General features: G+C 39.3%; 1 protein-coding gene and 2 long non-coding RNA genes across 3 annotated transcripts; all 3 read right to left on the reverse strand.

Moving 5' to 3' along the window:
• Positions 1-12,389: 12,389 nt before the first annotated feature.
• LOC115180736 (adhesion G-protein coupled receptor F1-like) lies at positions 12,390-14,765 on the reverse strand (the record flags this gene model as incomplete). The annotated part of the gene is given in 5 exon segments (XM_029743169.1): positions 12,390-12,830; positions 12,947-13,004; positions 13,239-13,439; positions 13,637-13,907; positions 13,909-14,765. Coding segments are annotated over 3 exon segments (1,182 nt in total), but the record flags the coding sequence as incomplete, so codon positions are not given.
• Positions 14,766-15,214: 449 nt separating this feature from the next.
• LOC115191949 (uncharacterized) lies at positions 15,215-15,694 on the reverse strand. Its single transcript, XR_003877808.1, has 2 exons — positions 15,499-15,694; positions 15,215-15,336 (listed from the first exon to the last, which is right to left on the reverse strand). It is a non-coding gene; the product is annotated as an uncharacterized LOC115191949 (long non-coding RNA).
• Positions 15,695-16,044: 350 nt separating this feature from the next.
• On the reverse strand, positions 16,045-16,889 carry LOC115191946 (uncharacterized). Its single transcript, XR_003877804.1, has 4 exons — positions 16,860-16,889; positions 16,722-16,771; positions 16,545-16,606; positions 16,045-16,147 (listed from the first exon to the last, which is right to left on the reverse strand). It is a non-coding gene; the product is annotated as an uncharacterized LOC115191946 (long non-coding RNA).
• Positions 16,890-20,780: the final 3,891 nt, after the last annotated feature.

The raw sequence follows: 20,780 nt of genomic DNA on the forward strand, positions 1-20,780 counted from the left end.
CTGCAGTGTCCCAGAGGTTTTTCATGCGCGCGACTGAGAGCACGCCTTTCTTGTTTTCCTTTTATATTGACGAAGCTATTGTCCGGTTGAAATGTTATTGATTATTATGACTAAAAACAACCTGAGGATTGATTACAAACATCGTTTGACATGTTTCTACAAACTTTACTGATACTTTTCAGATTTTTCGTCTCCCTGTTGTCACCGCATTTGAGCCTGTGGATTACTGAACAAAACGCGCAAACAAAACTGAGGTTTTTGGATATAAAGAGGGACTTTATCGAACAAAACAAACATTTATTGAGTAAATGGGAGTCTTGTGAGTGCAACCATATGAAGATCATCAAAGGTAAGTGATTCATTTTATCACTATTTCTGACTTGTAAAACTCCTCTACTTGGCTGGTAACTGTTTGTAATGATTTGTCTGCTGTTCTCAGATAATCGCATGGTATGCTTTCACCGTAAAGCCTTTTTGAAATCTGACACCGTGGTTGAATTAACAAGAAGTTAATCTTTAAACCGATGTATAACACTTGTATGTCTTATGAATTTTTATGAGTTTATCTGTTTTTGAATTTGGCGCTCTGCAATTTCACTGGATGTTGGCCAGGTGGGACGGTAGCGTCCCACATCCCCTAGAGAGGTTAACTAACCTCCAGATTAGCTTCAATGCCATACAACTCTCCTTCCGTGGCCTCCAACTGCTCTTAAATGCAAGTAAAACTAAATGCATGCTCTTCAACCGTTCGCTGCCCGCACCTGCCCGCTGGTCCAGCATCACTACTCTGGACGGTTCTGACTTAGAATATGTGGACAACTACAAATAACTAGGTGTCTGGTTAGTGTAACGGTTGTCGTCGGGAATGGAGGACCAAAACGCAGCAGGAATGTGGATGCTCATCTTGATATTTATTTGAAAATAAAGTGAACACCAAAATAATAAAACAACGAAGAACTCACGAACAACCAAACAGTCTTGTCAGGCTCACACATACAAAACAAGAAACAATCTCCCACAAACACTAAACCAAACACATACCCATATATAGGACTCCCAATCAGAGGCAACGAGAAAACACCTGCCTCCAATTGAGAGTCCAACCCCAATAAACCAGATAATGAAATACAAAAGACCAGAGACCACATAGAAATACAAACAGAACATTACCCAAAAACCCGGAACTAATAAATCAAACGCCCTACTAAATAAACCACCACCCCGAACCACATAAAACAAATACCCTCTGCCACGTCCTGACCAAACTACAATAACAAATAACCCTTATACTGGTCAGGACGTGACAGTTAGACTGTAAACTCTCCTTCCAGACCCACACTAAACATCTCCAATCCAAAATTATATCTAGAATCCCCTTCCTATTTCGCAACAAAGCATCCTTCACTCATGCTGCCAAACATACCCTCGTAAAACTGACTATCCTACCGATCCTCGACTTCGGCGATGTCATTTCCAAAATAGCCTCCAACACTCTACTCAACAAATTGGATGCAGTCTATCACAGTGCCATCCATTTTGTCACCAAAGCCCCATATACTACCCACCAATGTGACCTGTATGCTCTCGTTGGTTGGCCCTTGCTTCATACTCGTCGCCAAACCCACTGGCTCCAGGTCATCTACAAGTCTCTGCTAGGTAAAGCTCCGCCTTAACTCAGCTCATTTGTCACCATAGCAGCACCCACCCGTAGCACGCACTCCAGCAGGTATATCTCACTGGTCACCCCCAAAGCCAATTCATCCTTTGGCTGCCTCTCCTTCCAGTTCTCTGCTGCCAATGACTGGAACGAACTGCAAAAATCTCTGAAGCTGGAGACTCTTACCTCCCTCACTAGCTTTAAGCACCAGCTGTCAGAGCAGCTCACAGATCACTGCCCCTGTACATAGCTCATCTGTAAATAGCCCAACCAATCTACCTCATCCCCATACTGTATTTATTTACTTATCTTGCTCCTTTGCACCCCAGTATCTCTACTTGCACATTCATCTTCTGCACACCCTACAATTCCAGTGTTTAATTGCTATATTGTAATTTCTTCACCACCATGGCCTACTTATTGCCTTACCTCTCTCGTCCTACCTCCTTTGCACATGCTGTATATAGATTTTTCTACTGTATTATTGACTGTATGTTTGTTTATTCAATGTGTAACTCTGTGTTGTTGTATGTGTCGAACTGCTTTGCTTTATCTTGGCCAGATCGCAGTTGCAAATGAGAACTTGTTCTCAACTAGCCTACCTGGTTAAATAAAGGTGAAATTATTTTTTTTCAATCCACAGATGATGCAATTTCTAATACACTCCACAATGCCCTTTCACACCTGGAAAAAAGGAACACCTATGTGAAAATGCTATTCATTGACTACAGCTCAGCGTTCAACACCATAGTGCCCTCAAAGCTCATCACTAAACTAAGGACCCTGGGACTAAACACCTCCCTCTGCAACTGGATCCGGGACTTCCTGTTGGTCTGCCCCCAGGTGGTAAGGGTAGATAACAACACATCCGCCACGCTGATACTCAACACCGGGGCCCCTCAGGGATGCATGCACAGTCCCGTCTTGTACTCCCTGCTCACTCATGACTGCACGGCCAGGCGTGACTCCAACACCATCATTAATTTTGTCGATAACACCTACAATGACGAGACAGCTGATAGAGAGGAGGTCAGAGACCTGACCGTGTGGTGCAAGGACAACAGCCTCTCCCTCAACGTGATCAAGACATAGGCGATGATTGTGGACTACAGGAAAAGGAGGACCAAGAACGCCCCCATTCTCTTTGACGGGGCTGTAGTGGAGCAAGATGAGAGCTTCAAGTTCCTTGGCGTCCACATCACCAACAAACTACCATGGTTCAAGCACACCAAGACGGTCGTGAAGAGGGCACGACAAAACCTATTCCCCCTCAGGAAACTGAATATATTTGGCATGGGTCTTCAGATCCTCAAAAGGTTTTACAGCTGCACCATCGAGAGCATCCTGATGGGTTGCATCACTGCCTGGTATGGCAACTGCTTGGCCTCCGACCGCAAGGCACTACAGAGTGTAGTGCGTACGGCCCAGTACATCACCGGGGCCAATTTTCCTGCCATCCAGGACCTCTATACTAGGCGGTGTCAGAGGAAGGCCCTAAAAATTGTCAAAACTCCAGCCACCCTAGTCATAGACTGTTCTCTCTGCAACCACACTGCAAGCTGTACCGGAGCACCAAGCCTAGGTCCAAGAAGCTTCTAAACAGCTTCTACCCCCAAGCCATAAGACTCCTGAACAGCGAATCAAATGGCTACCCAGACAATTTACATTGCCCCCCCCTCTTCTACGCTGCTGCTCTCTGTTTTAATCTTTGCATAGTCACTTTAATAACTCTACCTACATGTACATTTTACCTCAATTATCTCAACACCGGTGCCCCCGCACATTGACTCTGTACCTGCACCCCATGTATATAGCCCCGCTGTTGTTATTTACTGCTGCTCTTTAATTATTTGTTATTCTTATCGATCTGTTTTGCAATGGGTGTGGCTTTAATAGGCCAATACACTTATTTGAAGGGGTGTCCACATACTTTTGTATATATAGTGTATTTTAAATGTAAAGTCAATTGAAATTAATAGAAAATGGACAAAGTAAAAAAACTAAATACATCTTTAATTGCCATGGCTTGGAGAGATAAGGTCTCTGTACCAATAACAGCTGGTTGTATTCGTGCAGGTGATATGGGTTGGAAGCTACATCAAATTATTATGGTTATAAATAAAAGGCAGTTGCTCCATGATGAAATGGTACAAGAGTATACTCTACTGGACAAAACAGTCTATGACTATGGTGGCTTGAGTCTTTGACAATTTTTAGGGCCTTCCTCTGACACCGCCTGGTATAGAGGTCTTTTTTCTTTTCTTTTTTAAAATTATAATTATTTATTACAAAAAACACAAGGAAGGGGTAAGATTAAAGAATTAGAACATGAAGGACAAACAGTACAGCATCAAGACACTATCAAACATGTATCAGTCTTACCGCAACAGAGCCATCCTTATGTGTGAGGGTGCGTGTGCATGATAGTGATATAAAATATATGTTTAGTTTCCTTTTTCATGATCACAATCTTGTGAAACCCGAACCCTCCAAGATCCCCCCACATTTCTCCATTAGCTGTCCCTCAACCATTCGAGACCCCTCCCACAGCCCCCCCCCCCCCCCTGGAAAAAAAATACGATTAATTCCATTCCCCACCCCCAAGAACCCCCCAATGCACCAACAACCAAGAGAAAAAAGGAAAAGACAGAAGAAAACAGCAAACAATGCCATTTTTTTTTACAAAATAATAAATTAAAAACAAAGGACATCAAGGACAACTGAAATCATAACAGCAATGCCTACTTGATATGTTTGTGTGCATGTCTGGCACTATTACATGTATGTGTGAGTTCTTGTATGTGTTTATTTGAGTTAGAGTGTGTGTATATGCATGTGTACAAACACCTGCACGGCATCAGCCTCAGGAAAACCAGCATTAGTTGTAAAAACACTGCCACTTAGTGTCATTCAAATGTGCTTTTATGTTTTATTTAGACTTTTTTTCCCTTTATCTTTTGACCATCGTTCTCTCTCTCACACAGCAACTCCACTCCCACTTGTCTCCAATTCCACATCCCAACCCTCAGCTTCCCTCAGCCCATCCCGTCTATCTCCGCTGGCCACCCACTTCGTGTCTCTACACAACACATATCTTTCAGTTATGCTGTGATATTTAACATACAATTTCAATCAATCTAATCGAATAGAATCTACAGATTGCGAGTTGAAGATAAATACTTTTACTAAGAGTATTAGTATATTAGTAATTGACTAACCCGTTCTCTCCAGATCTCCTAACAGTACTATTTCTAGGGTCAATTTTAGATCAATGCTATGCATTTTCAGCCATTCCTGAACCTGAGACCAGAAACAGGCTACCAGAGGGCAATGCCAAAATAAATGGTCTATTGATTCTGTATCCTCACAACAAAATCTGCAGAGCTTTGATGATTTTATGCCCCAAATATTCAACATTTTGTTGGTGGCAAGAATTCTATATAATAATTTTAGCTGAAAAGCACGTAGTCTTGAATCTTGCGTTGTTTTATATATCATCTCATACACCATGGAATCGGTACATCAAAAATCTCTTCCCAACTATTTTGCAATCTGTATGGCACAGCTGTCAACATCCTGGTCCTCAAATGAAACTGGTATACTTTCCTATTTATGCTATTTTTATTCCTGCGCCAGTTTTGATCCTTTATATTGGGCAGACAGACCAGTTCCCTACCTCCTCCAGCTGCCACCCGCCTCCTCCATTTTTGGGGCAATGCTGTAATCAATTGGTTGTACTCTTGGATTCAGCAGACCTTCTCGTACAAGTCTGATAACTCCATGAAGGACATAACTCTACCATTACAATGTCGTTTAAGAACAAAATACCCTTTTCAAACATCTTTCCCATAAATACAGGTATTTTATCAACCAGCACATTTGAGTTCAGCCATAATATTTGTTGTAACATTTGTTCTATCTTTTCAGGGGGATGAAATTGAAATTGTAGCCAGCTCTGTAATGCTTGTTTGAAAAAGACAGATACTTTGAAAAAAGTATCATTTTCAATTAATCGAAAATGAGACATGGCAATCTGCACAAAGGCAAAAAGGCAATCTTTAAACAATGGATGAGCTTTTCTTAGTAATCTACTTGAGAACCTTTTAGGGTTCAAATAAAACTTTTGAATAAGTGAAGCTTTTTAGAGGTTTAGTGCTTTTATATTTAATAATCTCAACCCACCCAATTCATATTCATTATATAGATAGGCACGCTTTATTTTGTCTGGTTTAGCGTCCCAGATAAAGCTAAATGTTTTTTGCTCATATGATTTGAAAAACAAATCATCAGGAGTAGGCAGCACCATAAGTAAGTGAGTAAACTGAGATATGACTAAGGAGTTAATCAGGGCAATTTTTCCATAAATAGACAGGTATTTACCTCTCCATGGTTGCAGGATCTTGTCTATTTTTACAGGTTTTCTATTGAAATTCATTGTGGAGAGCTTATTTATATATTTTGTGATATGAATATCGAATATGTCTACTTCACCATGTCCTGTATTATCTCCAATGTATCGTCCATGTAAAAAAAAACCTGTCTGATCAGGATGAACAATACCTGGTAAAACCCTTTTAATTCTGCGTGTTATGCATTTTGCTAGTATTTTTGCATCACAACATTGAAGTGTAAGGGGCCTCCAGTTTTTTAGATAGACCGGGTCTTTATATTTGCCATCTGGGTCTTGTTTAAATAATAGAGAAATCAGACCTTCCTGCTGAGTACCTGACAGACTACCATTTCTATAGGAGTAGTTAAAACAATCTAACAATGGAGCTTTTAGTATATCAAAAAATACTTGATATACCTCTACCGGTATGCCATCAAGCCCTGGGGTTTTTCCAGACTGAAAGGATTTAATAGCCTCAAAAAGTTATTCCTTTGTAATTTGGCCTTCGCACTGATCTTTCTGTACATTTGTTAATTTTCCATTTTTTATATTATTTGGAAAATAATTCCTTACCGTAATCTTCATTCAGTGGGATAGGATGAGACGGAAAAGAGAACATCTGCCTGAAATAATTAGCTTCCTCTTTTAAAATATCATTCAGAGAATCATAGATGACTCCGTCTTCAATAACGAGTTTCTGCTAATTCTTTTTGTTAGCGTTCCTGTATTGGAGATTCAGGAAGAAGTTTGTGCATTTTTCTCCATATTCCATCCAGTTTGCTTTATTTTTGTAATAGATTACATTAGATCGTTCTTGAATAAGTTCCTCAAGTTCTTTTTGTTTTTCCTCTAATGTATAAATAAGCTATACTTATTTCACCCCTTACCATAACTGGATACTATTCTCTGGCTAAATTGACCATAATTAATGCTTGTAAAGTTACTGCCATCAGAGGTATTATGAAGTTCAAAACTAGAGCTTTCAAATGTCTGATATTTAGAATTCAAGAAATAGGTTCTAGCAATATTTTTTTTATTCCCTTGCATGTTTGCCTGTGAGCCAATGCCACAGATGTTAGAAAATTAGAAAATTATGTGTGTAAGAAATCTGAGTAGGTTGATGTGTATGATATTGGATTTGATATAATGAGAGTGTGTATGATGTCTGTATAAGAGTAAAACTATCATGTGTGATGTCCAAATAAATAATAACTCTGCCAATTTGCATGTTTGAGTGTCTATGTGTGTAACATGTAGTGCGTACAGCCTTAATATTCATCATTGTAATCCATATCGTTTCACCATCATAGTTGCATCATAATTACCTTTAACATAATTGAAAAACACATCGCAGCATTTCCATAGCAGTTGACGTTTCACATGATCATGAAAGAGGCCTTGCATTACTCTAGAGACGGCTTCACTACAGTACAAATGTATTCCGTACAATATGCTATTATTCCCCAATGCCCCTATTTTGATATCTTCCACTTGCTTGTTGTAAACATATATAAACTTGTAGACAAATACATAAAAAAGATAGACAAACAATAAACACATTCAATTATCAAACAGTTCTCAACAATAGAGGGAGAGAAGAGAAAATAGAGAGAAAGAGAGAGTGAGAAAAGAGAGCGAGATTAGGTGTGTGTGTGTATGTATAAATCCGTATGTGTAAGCAAGCATGTAGTTGAGTACGTGTGTGTTCATATCCACTTCATAATGTTCAGATATTTTAAACAGTTCCCATACCTTTTTTTTATTTCGTAAACTGAAGTCCCTGTAGAATTTAGCACAGCCACGGTGTAATGGAGCTGTCTCGGAATAGCTGTCCATCTATAAAGAGTTTGTCCACAATGATAAAGGCACGCCTACCATCCATCCTTTGTTGCCCTTTGTACCTGATACAGTCTCTTACGACGTTCGTTTATCTCCCTTGGAAATTGGTCATTGAGAGCGAATTTGGTCCCTTTAAGCTCCCGTCCTCTGCTTTTGATCAGCTCCTTTTGTTGGTAGTGTTCAAATTTTGCAATGATCGGTCAGGGACCCTTGGACTCCGAGCTCTAAGTCTGTGTACTCGGTGGAAAGCCACCTTGTTTATAGTCTCTATAGGAAGTTTCAATGCGGATTTCATGAATTCTCTGATCGCGCCCTCTGGATTATTGGATGCGTCCTCAGGAATACCAAGGCAAAAAATGATTTTCAAGTATGCTACGACTTTGTATGTCTAGTAGCGTCTCCTTCATCACCCTGTTTTCCCTGAGTAGACAATCCATGTTGGAATTGTGTATTTTTACCTTGGCTGTGAGTGTCTTGTTTTCTCTTTGGAGCTTGAGAATTTCACTCTGGCTGAACTCCAAACTTCCCCTCAGCCCTGCTACCTCCTCACACAACTTTTCCATTGTTGCATGGATTCCAGCCAGAGCACTAGCCTCTACATCAATGGTAAATAAATCGTCCGTGTCTGTAGATTAATCTAATTTTTCTTTTTTTTGTCGGGTTAAAGTTATTTTGTGAGGTGGTCGGATCTTTCCACGAAGGAGTATGTTGTTCCTCCATAGCGTAAAGCTGTTGGTACTCGTCGATTTTCCTCAGGATCTGCTTGGTATCCAGATTGGCTCTATACTGCAACCAGTTGTTTTACGAAAAGATAACAATGAGTCTTTCCCACAACGACGGCAGGTGTCTGTAGTACAGTCAGCTAACACTCGCGGAATCCACGCAACAACAAAAAAGGAACACAAACTTGCAGTCCCAGCCTTAAAGGCTAACCGTGTTGTGGAATCCTTAGTAACAAAACTTTAGTTCGGATTAAAATCGATTTAATGAAAATGTTTTATGTAAACAACAAACCGAGTGTAGACAGTACAGTGTCCTGTTGCGCGCTCTGATGACATCTCTCTCTCTCGTAACGTAACGTATAGAGGTCTTGAATGGCAGGAAGCTTGGCCCCAGTGATGTACTGGGTCGTACGCACTACCCTCTGTATTGACTTGCGGTCGGAGGCCGAGCAGTTGACATACCAGGCAGTGATGCAACCAGTCAGGTTGCTCTCAATGGTGCAGTTGTAGAACCTTTTGAGGATTTGAGTACCCATGCCAAATCTCTTCAGTCTCCTGAGGGGGAATAGGTTTTGTCTTGCCCTCTTTACGACTGTCTTGGTGTGCTTGGACCATGATAGTTTGTTGATGTGGACACCAAGGAACTTGAAGCTCTCAACCTGCTCCACTACAGCCCCGTTGATGCGAATTGGGGCTTGCTCGGCCCTCCTTTTCCTGTAGTCCACAGTCAGCTCATTTGTCTTGATCACATTGAGGGAGAGGTTGTTGTCCTGGCACCACACGGTCCTCAACCAACTCCATGAATGCCCTGGCCTGAAGTTTGCAATTTTGTCTATAAAACACTATTTTGCTCAAAATGTTTTTCATTTCACCCTTTAGTGTGTGCAATGGTGGAAAAGGTACCCAATTGTCATACTTGAGTAAAAGTAAAGATACCTTAATATAATTTGATAGATATTTTTAACCATTATTTAACTAGGCAAGTCAGTTAAGAACAAAGTCTTATTTACAATGACGGCCTTCCCCGGCCAAACCCTAACCGGGACAATGCTGTGCCAATTGTGCCCTGCCCTATGGGACTCCCAATCACAACCAGTTCTGATACAGCCTGGAATCAAACTAGGGTCTGTAGTGACGCCTCTAGCACTGAGATGCAGTGAATAAGACCACTGCTCCACTCAGGACACCAAACTGACTGAAGTAAAAGTGAAAGTCATCCAGTAAAATACTACTTGATTAAAAGTCGAAAAGTATTTGGTTTTAAATATACTTAAGAATCAAAAGTAAATAGCCTCCTGAGTAGCGCAGTGGACTAAGGCACTGCATCACAGTACCAGCTGTGCCACCAGAGATTCTGGGTTCAAGTCCAGGCTCTGTTGCAGCTAGGTGACTCATGGAGCGGTGCACAATTGGCCCAGTGTCGTCTGGGTTAGGGGAGGATTTGGCTGGTAGGGATGTCCTTTCCCCATCGTGCGCTAGCGACTCTTGTGGTGGGCCCAGTGACATGGTCGCCAGGTGTACGGTATTACCTTTGGCACATTGATGAGGCTGGCTTCCGGATTAAGTGGGCATTGCGTCTTGGTTCGGGTGTGTTTTGGAGGACACAAGGCTCTTGACCTTCGCCTCTCTCTCTCGAGTCCTTACGGGAGTTGAAGCGATGAGATAAGACTGTAACTACCAATTGGATACCATGAAAAAGGGGTACATTTAAAAAAAGAAAAAAAAAGAATCAAAAGTAAATGTAATTGCTCAAAAATACTTAATTATCAAAAGGAAAGTATAAATAATGTTCTTATTGATAGCCAGAGGGACACTCCAACACACAGACGTAATTAACAAATTAAGCATTTCTGTTTAGTTAGTCCTCCAGATAAGAGGCAGTATGGATGATCAGGGTTGTTCTCTTGATAAGTGTGTGAATTGGACCATTTTCCGGTCCTGATAAGCGTTCAAAATGTAACTTTGGGTGTCAGGGAAAATGTATGGAGAAAAAAGTACATTATGTTCTTTAGGAATGTAGTGAAGTAAATGTTGACAAAAATATAAATATTAAAGGAAAGTACAGACACCACAAAAAAAAAAATCCTTAAGTAGTACTTTAAAGTATTTTACTAAAGTACTTTGAGTGTGTGTACTTTACATTATTTATACTTGGGAAATAGCTTTTCAAAAGTAAAAGTTCAGAAATTGCTGGAGGACGTCTTGCATTTGCAATTTTAGTTTCAAGTTTTAATGTCACATGCACAAGTACAGTGAAATGCCTTTAATGCATATAAAGACAGTATGAATAAACACAAAGTAAAGATTGCTTTACGTTGAGGTTTACTTTAATGAAATCAAAGCCATATGTATGATAGTTTTGGAGCACAATCCTTTGTACAACAAACATATTCACACACTAACTACAGCAATTGGTTTATAATACAAAATGTATTCACCGTGATTGGAATACAATTTTGGTCTTTGTGCAAACATTTACACAAAATAGCAATGAACAATAATATATACTGCTGCCACCACCATGTTTCACCGTAGGGATGGTACCAGGTTTCCTCCAAATGTGAGGCTTGGCATTCTGGCCAAAGAGTTCAATCTTGGTTTCATCAGACCAGAGAATCTTGTTTCTCATGGTCTGAGAGTCCTTTAGGTGCCTTTTGGCAAACTCCAAGAGGGATGTCATGTGCCTTTTACTGAGGAGTTGCTTTAGTCTGGCCCCTCTACCATAAAGGCCTGATTGGTGGAGTGCTGCAGAAATGGTTGACCTTCTGGAACTTTGTCCCATCTCCACACAGGAACTCTGGAGCTTTTGAGTGACCATATGGTACTTGGTCACCTCCCTGACCAACACTCTTCTCCCCCGTTTGCTTGGTTTGGCCGGACAGCCAGCTGAAGAAAAGTCTTGGTGGTTCCAAACTTCTTCCATTGAAGAATGATGGAAGCCACTGTGAAAAATTCTGCTTCATTGAAGGTCCCTAAGAACACAGTGGCTTCCATCATTCTTCAATGGAAGAAGTTTGGAACCACCAACACTGCATTGTTTGTAATTGATGTCTTAGTGTTGGAGTATACCCCTGGCTGTCTTTACATTTTAAAAAATGCAGGAATTGCCCGTAGAGCTCTGAGACAGAATAGCTAGCCCTGATGGCTGAGCTATGTACTCAGAATATTGCAAAATGTGCTTTCGCCGAAAAGCTATTTTAAAATCTGACATAGCGATTGCATAAAGGAGTTCTGTATCTATAATTCTTAAAATAATTGTTATGTATTTTGTCAACGTTTGAGTAATTTAGTAAATTCACTGGAAGTTTTTGGTGGGAATACATTTTCTGAACATCACACGCCCATGTAAAAAGCTGTTTTTTGATATAAATATGAACTTGATTGAACAAAACATGCATGTATTGTATAACATAATGTCCTAGGAGTGTCATCTGATGAAGATCATCAAAGGTTAGTGCTTCATTTAGCTGTGTTTTGGGTTTTTGTGACATATATGCTTGCTTGGAAAATGGCTGTGTGATTATTTTTGGCTATGTACTCTCCTAACTTAATCTAATGTTTTGCTTTCGCTGTAAAGCCTTTTTGAAATCGGACAATGTGGTTAGATTAACGAGAGTCTTATCTTTAAAATGGTGTAAAATAGTCATACGTTTGAAAAATTGAAATGATTGCATTTGAGGTTTTGTATTTCGCGCCACGCTCTTCCATTGGATATTGGCGAGGCGTTCCGCTAGCGGAACCCCTAGATGTAATATTAAATTGTGACAAAATGAACAGCTAATTTTTCAAAGAGAGAATGTAATGTGTTATTTCAGAAACAATCTCCATTCTTCATGTTAGCTGATTAATCCATTTACACAGTAATACTCTTATTTAAACACTCCCACACCCAAAAAAACAATAATCATGTTTTTCAATATAATACTCAACAATCCCGATAAAAAGTTCAAATACCATATAGTTCAGAATGAATCGCTTTGTGTTAGACATAACCGCTAATGACGTCACTGAGAGTTGGGGTCAGATCTTAGTGGCAGTCACTTCAAGGTCACACTCAAGGTGTTAGCTACTGTAACCTAGTGCGTCAGCTGATGATGTGCGACAATGCCTTTTGATTGTCAGATTATTTCATAATAATCACATTTGTTGCATAGAGTTAAGTGTTGAAAGTCTGATGCACCAGTAGTGCTGGATGTTGGAGCTGCTGAAACGTTGAAAACGTCTGGAACAGTAGGAACAATAGGTCAAACAATGGCACTACATACAGTAGTAGAAGGGCAAGTTAATGTGAAGTTCTGCCCAATTGCCTAAGAGTATTGCTTTATACTATAGACTTACTTCTCCTCCGTATCCGGAAAAATCCCAAACCACTTGACGATGTTGCAGCACTTGTGGTCTGAAACGAGAATATAATAACACTTTCAATACTAGCTTAAAGGTAGTAAACTTCCTGACATGTTCAACACAGTGATAAATACAATAAAATGGTCATATGAGTAAGCATAGACAATAGTGTAATAAACCTGTTGTCGTCAGCAACAAATAATTTAGATTTATAACATGTTATACTTAATTATAAACATGATCATGCTATATTATGCAGCCGTGTGGTTTTGACAAAAAACCTTACCCTTGTGCGGTTGGAGGACACATGTGACCTTCCTGTTAGAGCTTCCCGGATCTGAAAGCACAGACAAGAAGTTCATCAAATATATGAATTGTCAGAACACAGCACATTCCAATACATACAGTAATATGAGGGGTATCAGTAAGTGTGTTAGGAACATACCTTTTTGTCCAAAACTGTTCCAAATACCAAGATGAACAAACCCTTTGAATGTTAACATGGTGATGGATGGAATTACTACACCAAAGTCCAGTATAGTTAATTGTAAATATTCATCCAAATCCTAACTTAGTATAACATGCCTTTGGGAATTGAATGCATTAAAAAAAAAAATCTTTCAAGTCAATTGGATTTCACTGAGGAACAGTTAATTACTAGTGTTATTTAACTGAGCTAAATACCTGTAATGAATTGAAGATTGCAAACACAATATGGATTCCTAGATTGTTTGGTATAGTCATGGTTCCTACTCCTAGTCCCCAGGTAGTACCAAAGAAGGGAGTCAGAATGGCCAGACACCTGGCGATGACCACCACAGCATTTCTCTCATCTGGCTGGGTAACATCCCCCACAACTCTCCTCAGCATTTTGAACAGAACCACAATCAGGATCAAAAGGTTGATGACCTCTATGGTCAGGGCAGGGATCACAAAAGCCAGAAGGGCCATTGACTGTCCAGTTGAGCCAGCAAACCCTGTCATTCCCTCTAATGTATTGTTTCCCTGGAGCTGTCACTGCAATAGTTATGACAGCAATGATGAGGGGAGCTCCATAGCCCAAAGAAAAACTGATGGCCAACATTGCTGGTTTAGACATGTGAGAGAAAACCATGACAGTCCAGTAGAGCAGCAAAAGGCCTGAGACCAGCATCCAGAAAAACAGAGCCAGGTAGAAAAAGTGGATGAAAAATGTTGCTGTGGAACACGCAGGTAGATCTTTTTTTTCATTATCGGAAATTGCTGCACCAATAATGAACCAAATGTCAGCAATCAGAAGGGAAAAGGCGATGTTCACTATAGAGACATGACGCATGTAAGATGTGTTGTTTCCAGTCACAGCATTCCATACCAACATCTCAATGATGAGACACACGACCAAGCAACACATTGATATGCCAACTCCAATGTAATTGATAAAATCCAAAGCGACTCGTAACACAGCTGGAAAGGAAGGCGACATCAAAATGGAGAAGGAGGTCAGATGATTACAGTGACAGGTGACAGTGCCATTCTTATCAGACTGCAGTTCACATCCTTCACCATCCCATCATCCAAGGCCGTCAAAAAGGTTGAAGTTCCAGAAAACACACTGAGGATTGGCCAGTGTCTTGTTCAGTACGTCAAAACTAAAAGTCACATTCTTGATTGTGCCATTCACCTTCAATAGAACCACTTTTCTGTTGATGGTGTTGACACTGTTGTTCAGACTGCTGCTGTTTCTTGCAGGTAAAACATTATCCAAGGATTCAAATGTTATTATGGTGATTGAACTGTAGGAAGCTTCAGATGCCGGTATGTCTATCAGAACAGATGAGTTTCAATTGAATAAGTTGTTGACTGAGTTGTTGAGTGTGGTTTTGTTTAAAATAATCCTTGATGTTTCTAGGTCAAAAAAGTAAATCGGTAAGGAAATTGGAAATTGTTTCAACGGTGCCCAGAAAGGGTGAGCTTTCGTTTTTGTTGGGGTTGGTGTTTAGAACACCCCAGGAGGCTTTTGCTGCATTGGAAGTAAGTACACATGCCGTGTCCAGGAAATTCTAGAGATCAAAATAGAAGTCAGAATTCGTACAGGATTATTGAAATCCTAATAAAAATGATGCTGTATGTGCTCTAATTCAACTTTTAAGGGTGTAATACTAAATTAGTATTATAATATCTTTGAATGGAGTGTTTAAAAATGATTTAAAGTGATGCTGTTGATGTCAACATACCTTCATCAATGGTTTGTTTATCGGGTTACTTCGGGACACATTTACAACATTTTTTTGAATATTTACAATAGTAGAAATAGTTGCAGGTGATTCAACTATTCTACCTAGGCGGTTAAAAGTGCTGTTGCGGAGTCTTTCCAAAAAGACTGGAAGACCAGTCCCCACTAAAGCCTGTGTGGATTTAAAGTGATGAAAGAAAAATAAAATACAAATGAATTTCAGGATTGACGCTATACACAGTACTGTAACAAAGAAATACCATCGTTACTAAACAATTTTTATATAGAGTATATTTTATATCCAGTGAAAATTGTTAATATGTTAACATATTACCTGAGATAAAGAAAACAGGGTACCAATTTCTTTTAGGACACAGTTGTCCACCCGATCTGAAAAAAGCTATTTTCTTTACAAATGGCAGTCTTTTCACCCACTTCATCCGGTTTGCAGTAAACTACAACTTTCTCATCAACTTGTCCATTGCCAAAGATCGTATTATTCAAGCAGGTAAACCCCTGAGAACAATAGGATTTGTGAAATCATGACGTGAAAACATTACTCCACATATACCTTAAATATATAAATAAACAATATTTTATACAATATTTAGAATTGTAATTTTATAGATATTACAACTGTAGATTACATGTCATGAATTATGTGATAACATGAAGGCGAATTTAAGCGAAATTCTTGAGACAATATTCTTGAAGCACACCAGAAATTCAAGAAAGGGAACAATTAATCTAAAATCAACTGACATGTACTGCTGCCACAGTTAAAACTGATCTAAATACTTTTTTGAATGTATTTCAGGACAAGTAATAACTAACTTGGTCCACCAAATACTAACCGAATCAAGTACTTACTTATTTTATATTTTTCTCCAAGTGTTGAGACAATATCCTCTTTTGCTTTGGCAATTTCCCCATTATCGACAATTGTTGTCATAACAGCAAAATCTGCAATAACACTTCCACTCCTATTAATTTGAGAAAAAAATATTAGCAAACATATCCACAAATGAATTCCATGCATGTGTACATTAGCAAAAATAGCCCATACATACATTGTATAACATCAACCCCAAGTCCTTTTCATTTCGAAGGGATACACTTGTCTCTGGGGCGTATACTGAAAATGTATTTATTATATTGGACATTGTGGGCCACAATTTAAATGGTTAGTATTTCAGCATTGCTTAGCAGCCTTCAATTCATTACATTGTACATTATACTGAAAGTTGAGAAAACGGCTAAATTAAAAGGAGACATTTACTATTTGCATATTCAAATTACTAGCACATGAAATGAAGGCTTGAAATAACATCACATGTAAAAGATTTTGAATAGAGGTAAAAGTACCGGGGCAAAACTTACTTTAAGCTATTTAACTTTGCTGATATGAAGCCTTTCATGTTTCTCTTATATATGACTTTGATCTGTGTGAGACAGTGAATTATTATTGATCAAGAGTGATTTAAAATAAAGACTTAAAAAGGACATGAAATGAAAGCTCTCTGAAGTAAACCAGAAACGTGTTGGTGTATCGCTTACTGTAGTGGGTGTGGAGTCAGGCGCAGGAAACAGGAGTGTTTGCTATCGGGCTATAATGAAATGCACCGTCAAAAGAATATACACCCAAGAAACCACAACAGGGTGCAATCCAAAAACACAAGAACCAAACACACGTACCACTACTCGAAACACAGTGACCAACAGGAATAAGCCCACACACAGAACAGGTGGGGAAACGGGCTTAAATACCCAACTAAACACTAATGAGACACAGGTGAAACCAATAAAGACAAAACCAACAGAAAAGGAAAAAGGGATCGGTGGCAGCTAGTAGGCCGGTGACGACGACCGCCGAGCGCCACCCGAACAGGGAGAGGAGTCACCCTCGGCAGGAGTCGTGACAGTTGGTGAATGGATTTATCAAATTAAATTATGGTAACACTTCCAAACTGGTTTCAAGGACTAGACGTAACATATAGATGTAGGATCTTAATTTGAGCCAGTTTGCTACAGCAGGAAAAATTCACATTTCCTGTTTCAACAGGAAATGTGAATTTTTATGTGGATTATCATTAATGGACATTTTTGTAGGGGTTTATACAAGTCTGAAATTTCAAAGTGGAAAGTAAAAACATCAGAAGCCTTTTCAAACCACAAATATTCTACAAGTTCTCCTGCTACAGGGTGATCAAAATAAGATCCTACTTATGTAGTACATGTAAATCTGTGACAATAAAATTAGTATGATATGTTATGTTTGGTATGGTTACATAATGCCGGGCGTACACGACATGACTTTCAAAATCCCAACATCTCTGAGCCTTGTGGTGGCTAATTTCTGCATTACCAAATGAGGAGAGTTACAAACTTCAGAGTTATACTTAAACTACATTTTTAATAATTAAGAGTTTTGCAAAAGCCCTTGACTTTCAATGATGCACTATCTCTAATGAACCATTGAAAAGTGACTACACAAAAGTACAAAGAGCTTTTATAGCCAAGATGCACCCCTTCAACGTACATGACGAACCACAGATCTCAGGAACAGTTCACAAAGGTTAAGTTTTGTATGAAAGATATCTATAAAACATAGCAGACAGCAACTGCTGTATCAACAGTGTTCATTGTATAGACCAGTGTCTGGTCCTCCTACTCCAAACTGGAACCGTCCCTCCCTGGTACGGTATAGAACAGAACCATTAGCTCTTGTCCTCTGGAATGCTCTTTAGGCGTTGTTATCAAAAGACATCGTATATCTCCTCTGTCAGTGCTATCTCATAGAGGCCCATCCTCAGCAAAACACACACACATACACACACACACATATGTAGACAATGTTCCATTCTGTCCTCTTCCCTTTCTGATATTCTGCATAGCACCAGGGACATGTAAAAGACAAGCCTGACCTCTCCCCTCTCTGGGCCCCAAGTGACTGAGCCCCAGCTGAGGGAAAATTGCAACTGAAAGACACCAGAGTCCAAAGGGATACATTCCAATGACAATTATCTCACATAAGCATATTATGCAAATAAAACATCTTAATTATCTATGTTACCCAACTAATTCTGATTCATTCGCCACAGCCTCTCACATTAAACGACAGTCTTTCCTGTAGTTTTGTGTCTTGACAAAGTAGTGTTGCGCACACTAAACAATGTGGCACAGATGGTCATACACTACAAGATTCTTCACTTGGTTGTGAGTATATCACACTGTCTCGCCAAAACAATGATGTGATGATGTGATTGGATTGTTAACGTTGTTAGGACGAGCTGTGGCTCAAAACAGCCTCATGACCGTTTTCAGTCAGACATTCATGTTTGCCATACAGAGTAAAAATATTTAGCCAATCCATTTTGAATGGAATAACATTGTTTGTGAACTTCAGAGCTGTAACGATTTGACATGTTGCTACCAACCTTATTATATCGCCAAAATGAACCACTTGTTCACAAATATATTGTTGTCATATATTAGTGTTATTTAACACTGTCACTTTATTTAACATTCTAAATGATTTAACCTTTTTTTCAATTTTCTCCTAAAATTACATACCCAAATCTAACTGTCTCTTGCTCCTGAAGCAAGGATACGCATATTCTTAATACCATTTAAAAGGAAACACTTTGAAGTTTATGAAAATGTGAAATGAATGTATGAGAATATAACACAGATCTGATAAAAGATAATACAAACTAAAAAAACATGTGTTTTGTTTTTTGATTTTTGTTCCATCATCTTTGAAATGCAATAGAAATATTTTTTGGATTTCTGCCACCCGATGGCAGCAGTGCGTGTGCAAAGTTTCAGATTGATCCAGTGAAAAATTACATTACTGCACAGTATTTTGTATCAAGTCTGCCAGAAGTTTGCCCAAAGGTTCCGAAATGGTCAGTTGATACATTTGTAAGTACATAACTATAGATAACATACAAAAAATCTATGGTCATACAAAATGTAAGTTTACACATTCCCAGGAATGTCATACATGATGGATCATTAGCTTTTACACAAACTTTTACACATCTAGATGGCCGGGCGGAGTTGGTTTGGAGCCAGAGACAGCAGTGGTGTCAAACTGTGGACCCCAGTTCCTACATTTGAATATGAAAAATGGACTTTATCAAACAAACTATGCTACATTTTATCTCTGGACCCTCAAGATGACAAATCAGAGCAAGAATACTGGATGTAAGTACATTATTTACCTTCAGAGGAGAATATATCAAACCAGTTGCCGTGATAAAGGTTTTTGTTGTTTTACATTCTCCTCAAACAATAGCATTGTATTTTTTCACTATAATAATTAATGTTAATTGGACACTGCAGTTAGATTAACAAGAATGTATGCTTTCTGCCCATATAAGACCTGTCTATGTCTTGGATAATTGGCTGTTGTAATGCACGTCATTCTAGCTCACATTAGCAACAAATGTCCCAGTTTAGGGACACCCATCCCGTAGAGGTTAACAGTTTAAGAAACTTCAAAGTGTTTCCTATCCAATGCTACCAATTATATGCATATCCTTGCTTCTGGGCCTGAGTAACAGGCAGTTTTTTTTGGGCACGTCAGTCTAGCGGAAATTCAGGAAACTGGACCCTAGCCCTAAGAAGATTTATTTTAAGACATAAAGGTCAGTCAATATGGAACATTTCAAGAACTTTGAAAGTTTCTTCAAGTGCGCTATGATGAAACTGTCTCTCATGAGGACCACCACGGGAATGGAACACTGCTGCAGAGGATAATTTCATTAGAGTTACCAACCTCTGAAATTGCAGCCCAAATAAATGCTTCACAGAGTTCAAGTAACAGACACATCTCAACATCAACTGTTCAGAGGAGACTGTGTGTATCAGGCCTTCATGGTCGAATTGCTGCAAAGAAACCACTACTAAAGGATACTAATAATAAGAAGAGACTTGCTTTGGCCAAGAAACACGAGCAACATTTGTCCTTTGGGCTGGAGTCCAAATTGTAGATTTTTGGTTACAACTGCTGTGTCTTTGTTAGATGCGGTGTCGGTGAATGGAAGATCTCTGCTTGTGTATTTCCCACTGTAAAGCATGGAGGAGGAGGTGTTATGATGTGGGGGTGCTTTGCTGGTGACACTGTTTGTGATTTATTAAGAATTCAAGGCACGCTTAACCAGCATGGCTACCACGGCATTCTGCAGCGATATGCCATCCCATCTGGTTTGTACTTAGTGGCACTATCATTTCTTTTTCAACAGGACAATGACCCAACACACCTCCAGGCTGTGTAAGGTCTATTTTACTAAGAAGGAGAGTGATGGAGTGCTGCATCAGATGACATGGCCTCCACAATCCCCCCATCTTAACCAAATTGAGATGGTTTGTCGGACTGCAGAGTGAAGGAAAAGCAGCCAATTAGTATTCTGCATATGTGGGAACTCCTTCAAGACTGTTGGAAAAGCATTCCAGGTGAAGCTGGTTGAGAGAATGCCAAGAGTGTGCAAAGCTGTCATCAAGGCAAAGGGTGGCTATTTGAAGAATCTCACATATAAAATATATTTTTATTTGTGTAACACTTTTTTTGTTACTACATGGTTCCATATGTGTTATTTCATGGTTTTGATG

Source organism: Salmo trutta, chromosome 1 (assembly GCF_901001165.1).
Source record: "Salmo trutta chromosome 1, fSalTru1.1, whole genome shotgun sequence".
In the NCBI taxonomy this organism is placed as follows: domain Eukaryota; kingdom Metazoa; phylum Chordata; class Actinopteri; order Salmoniformes; family Salmonidae; genus Salmo; species Salmo trutta.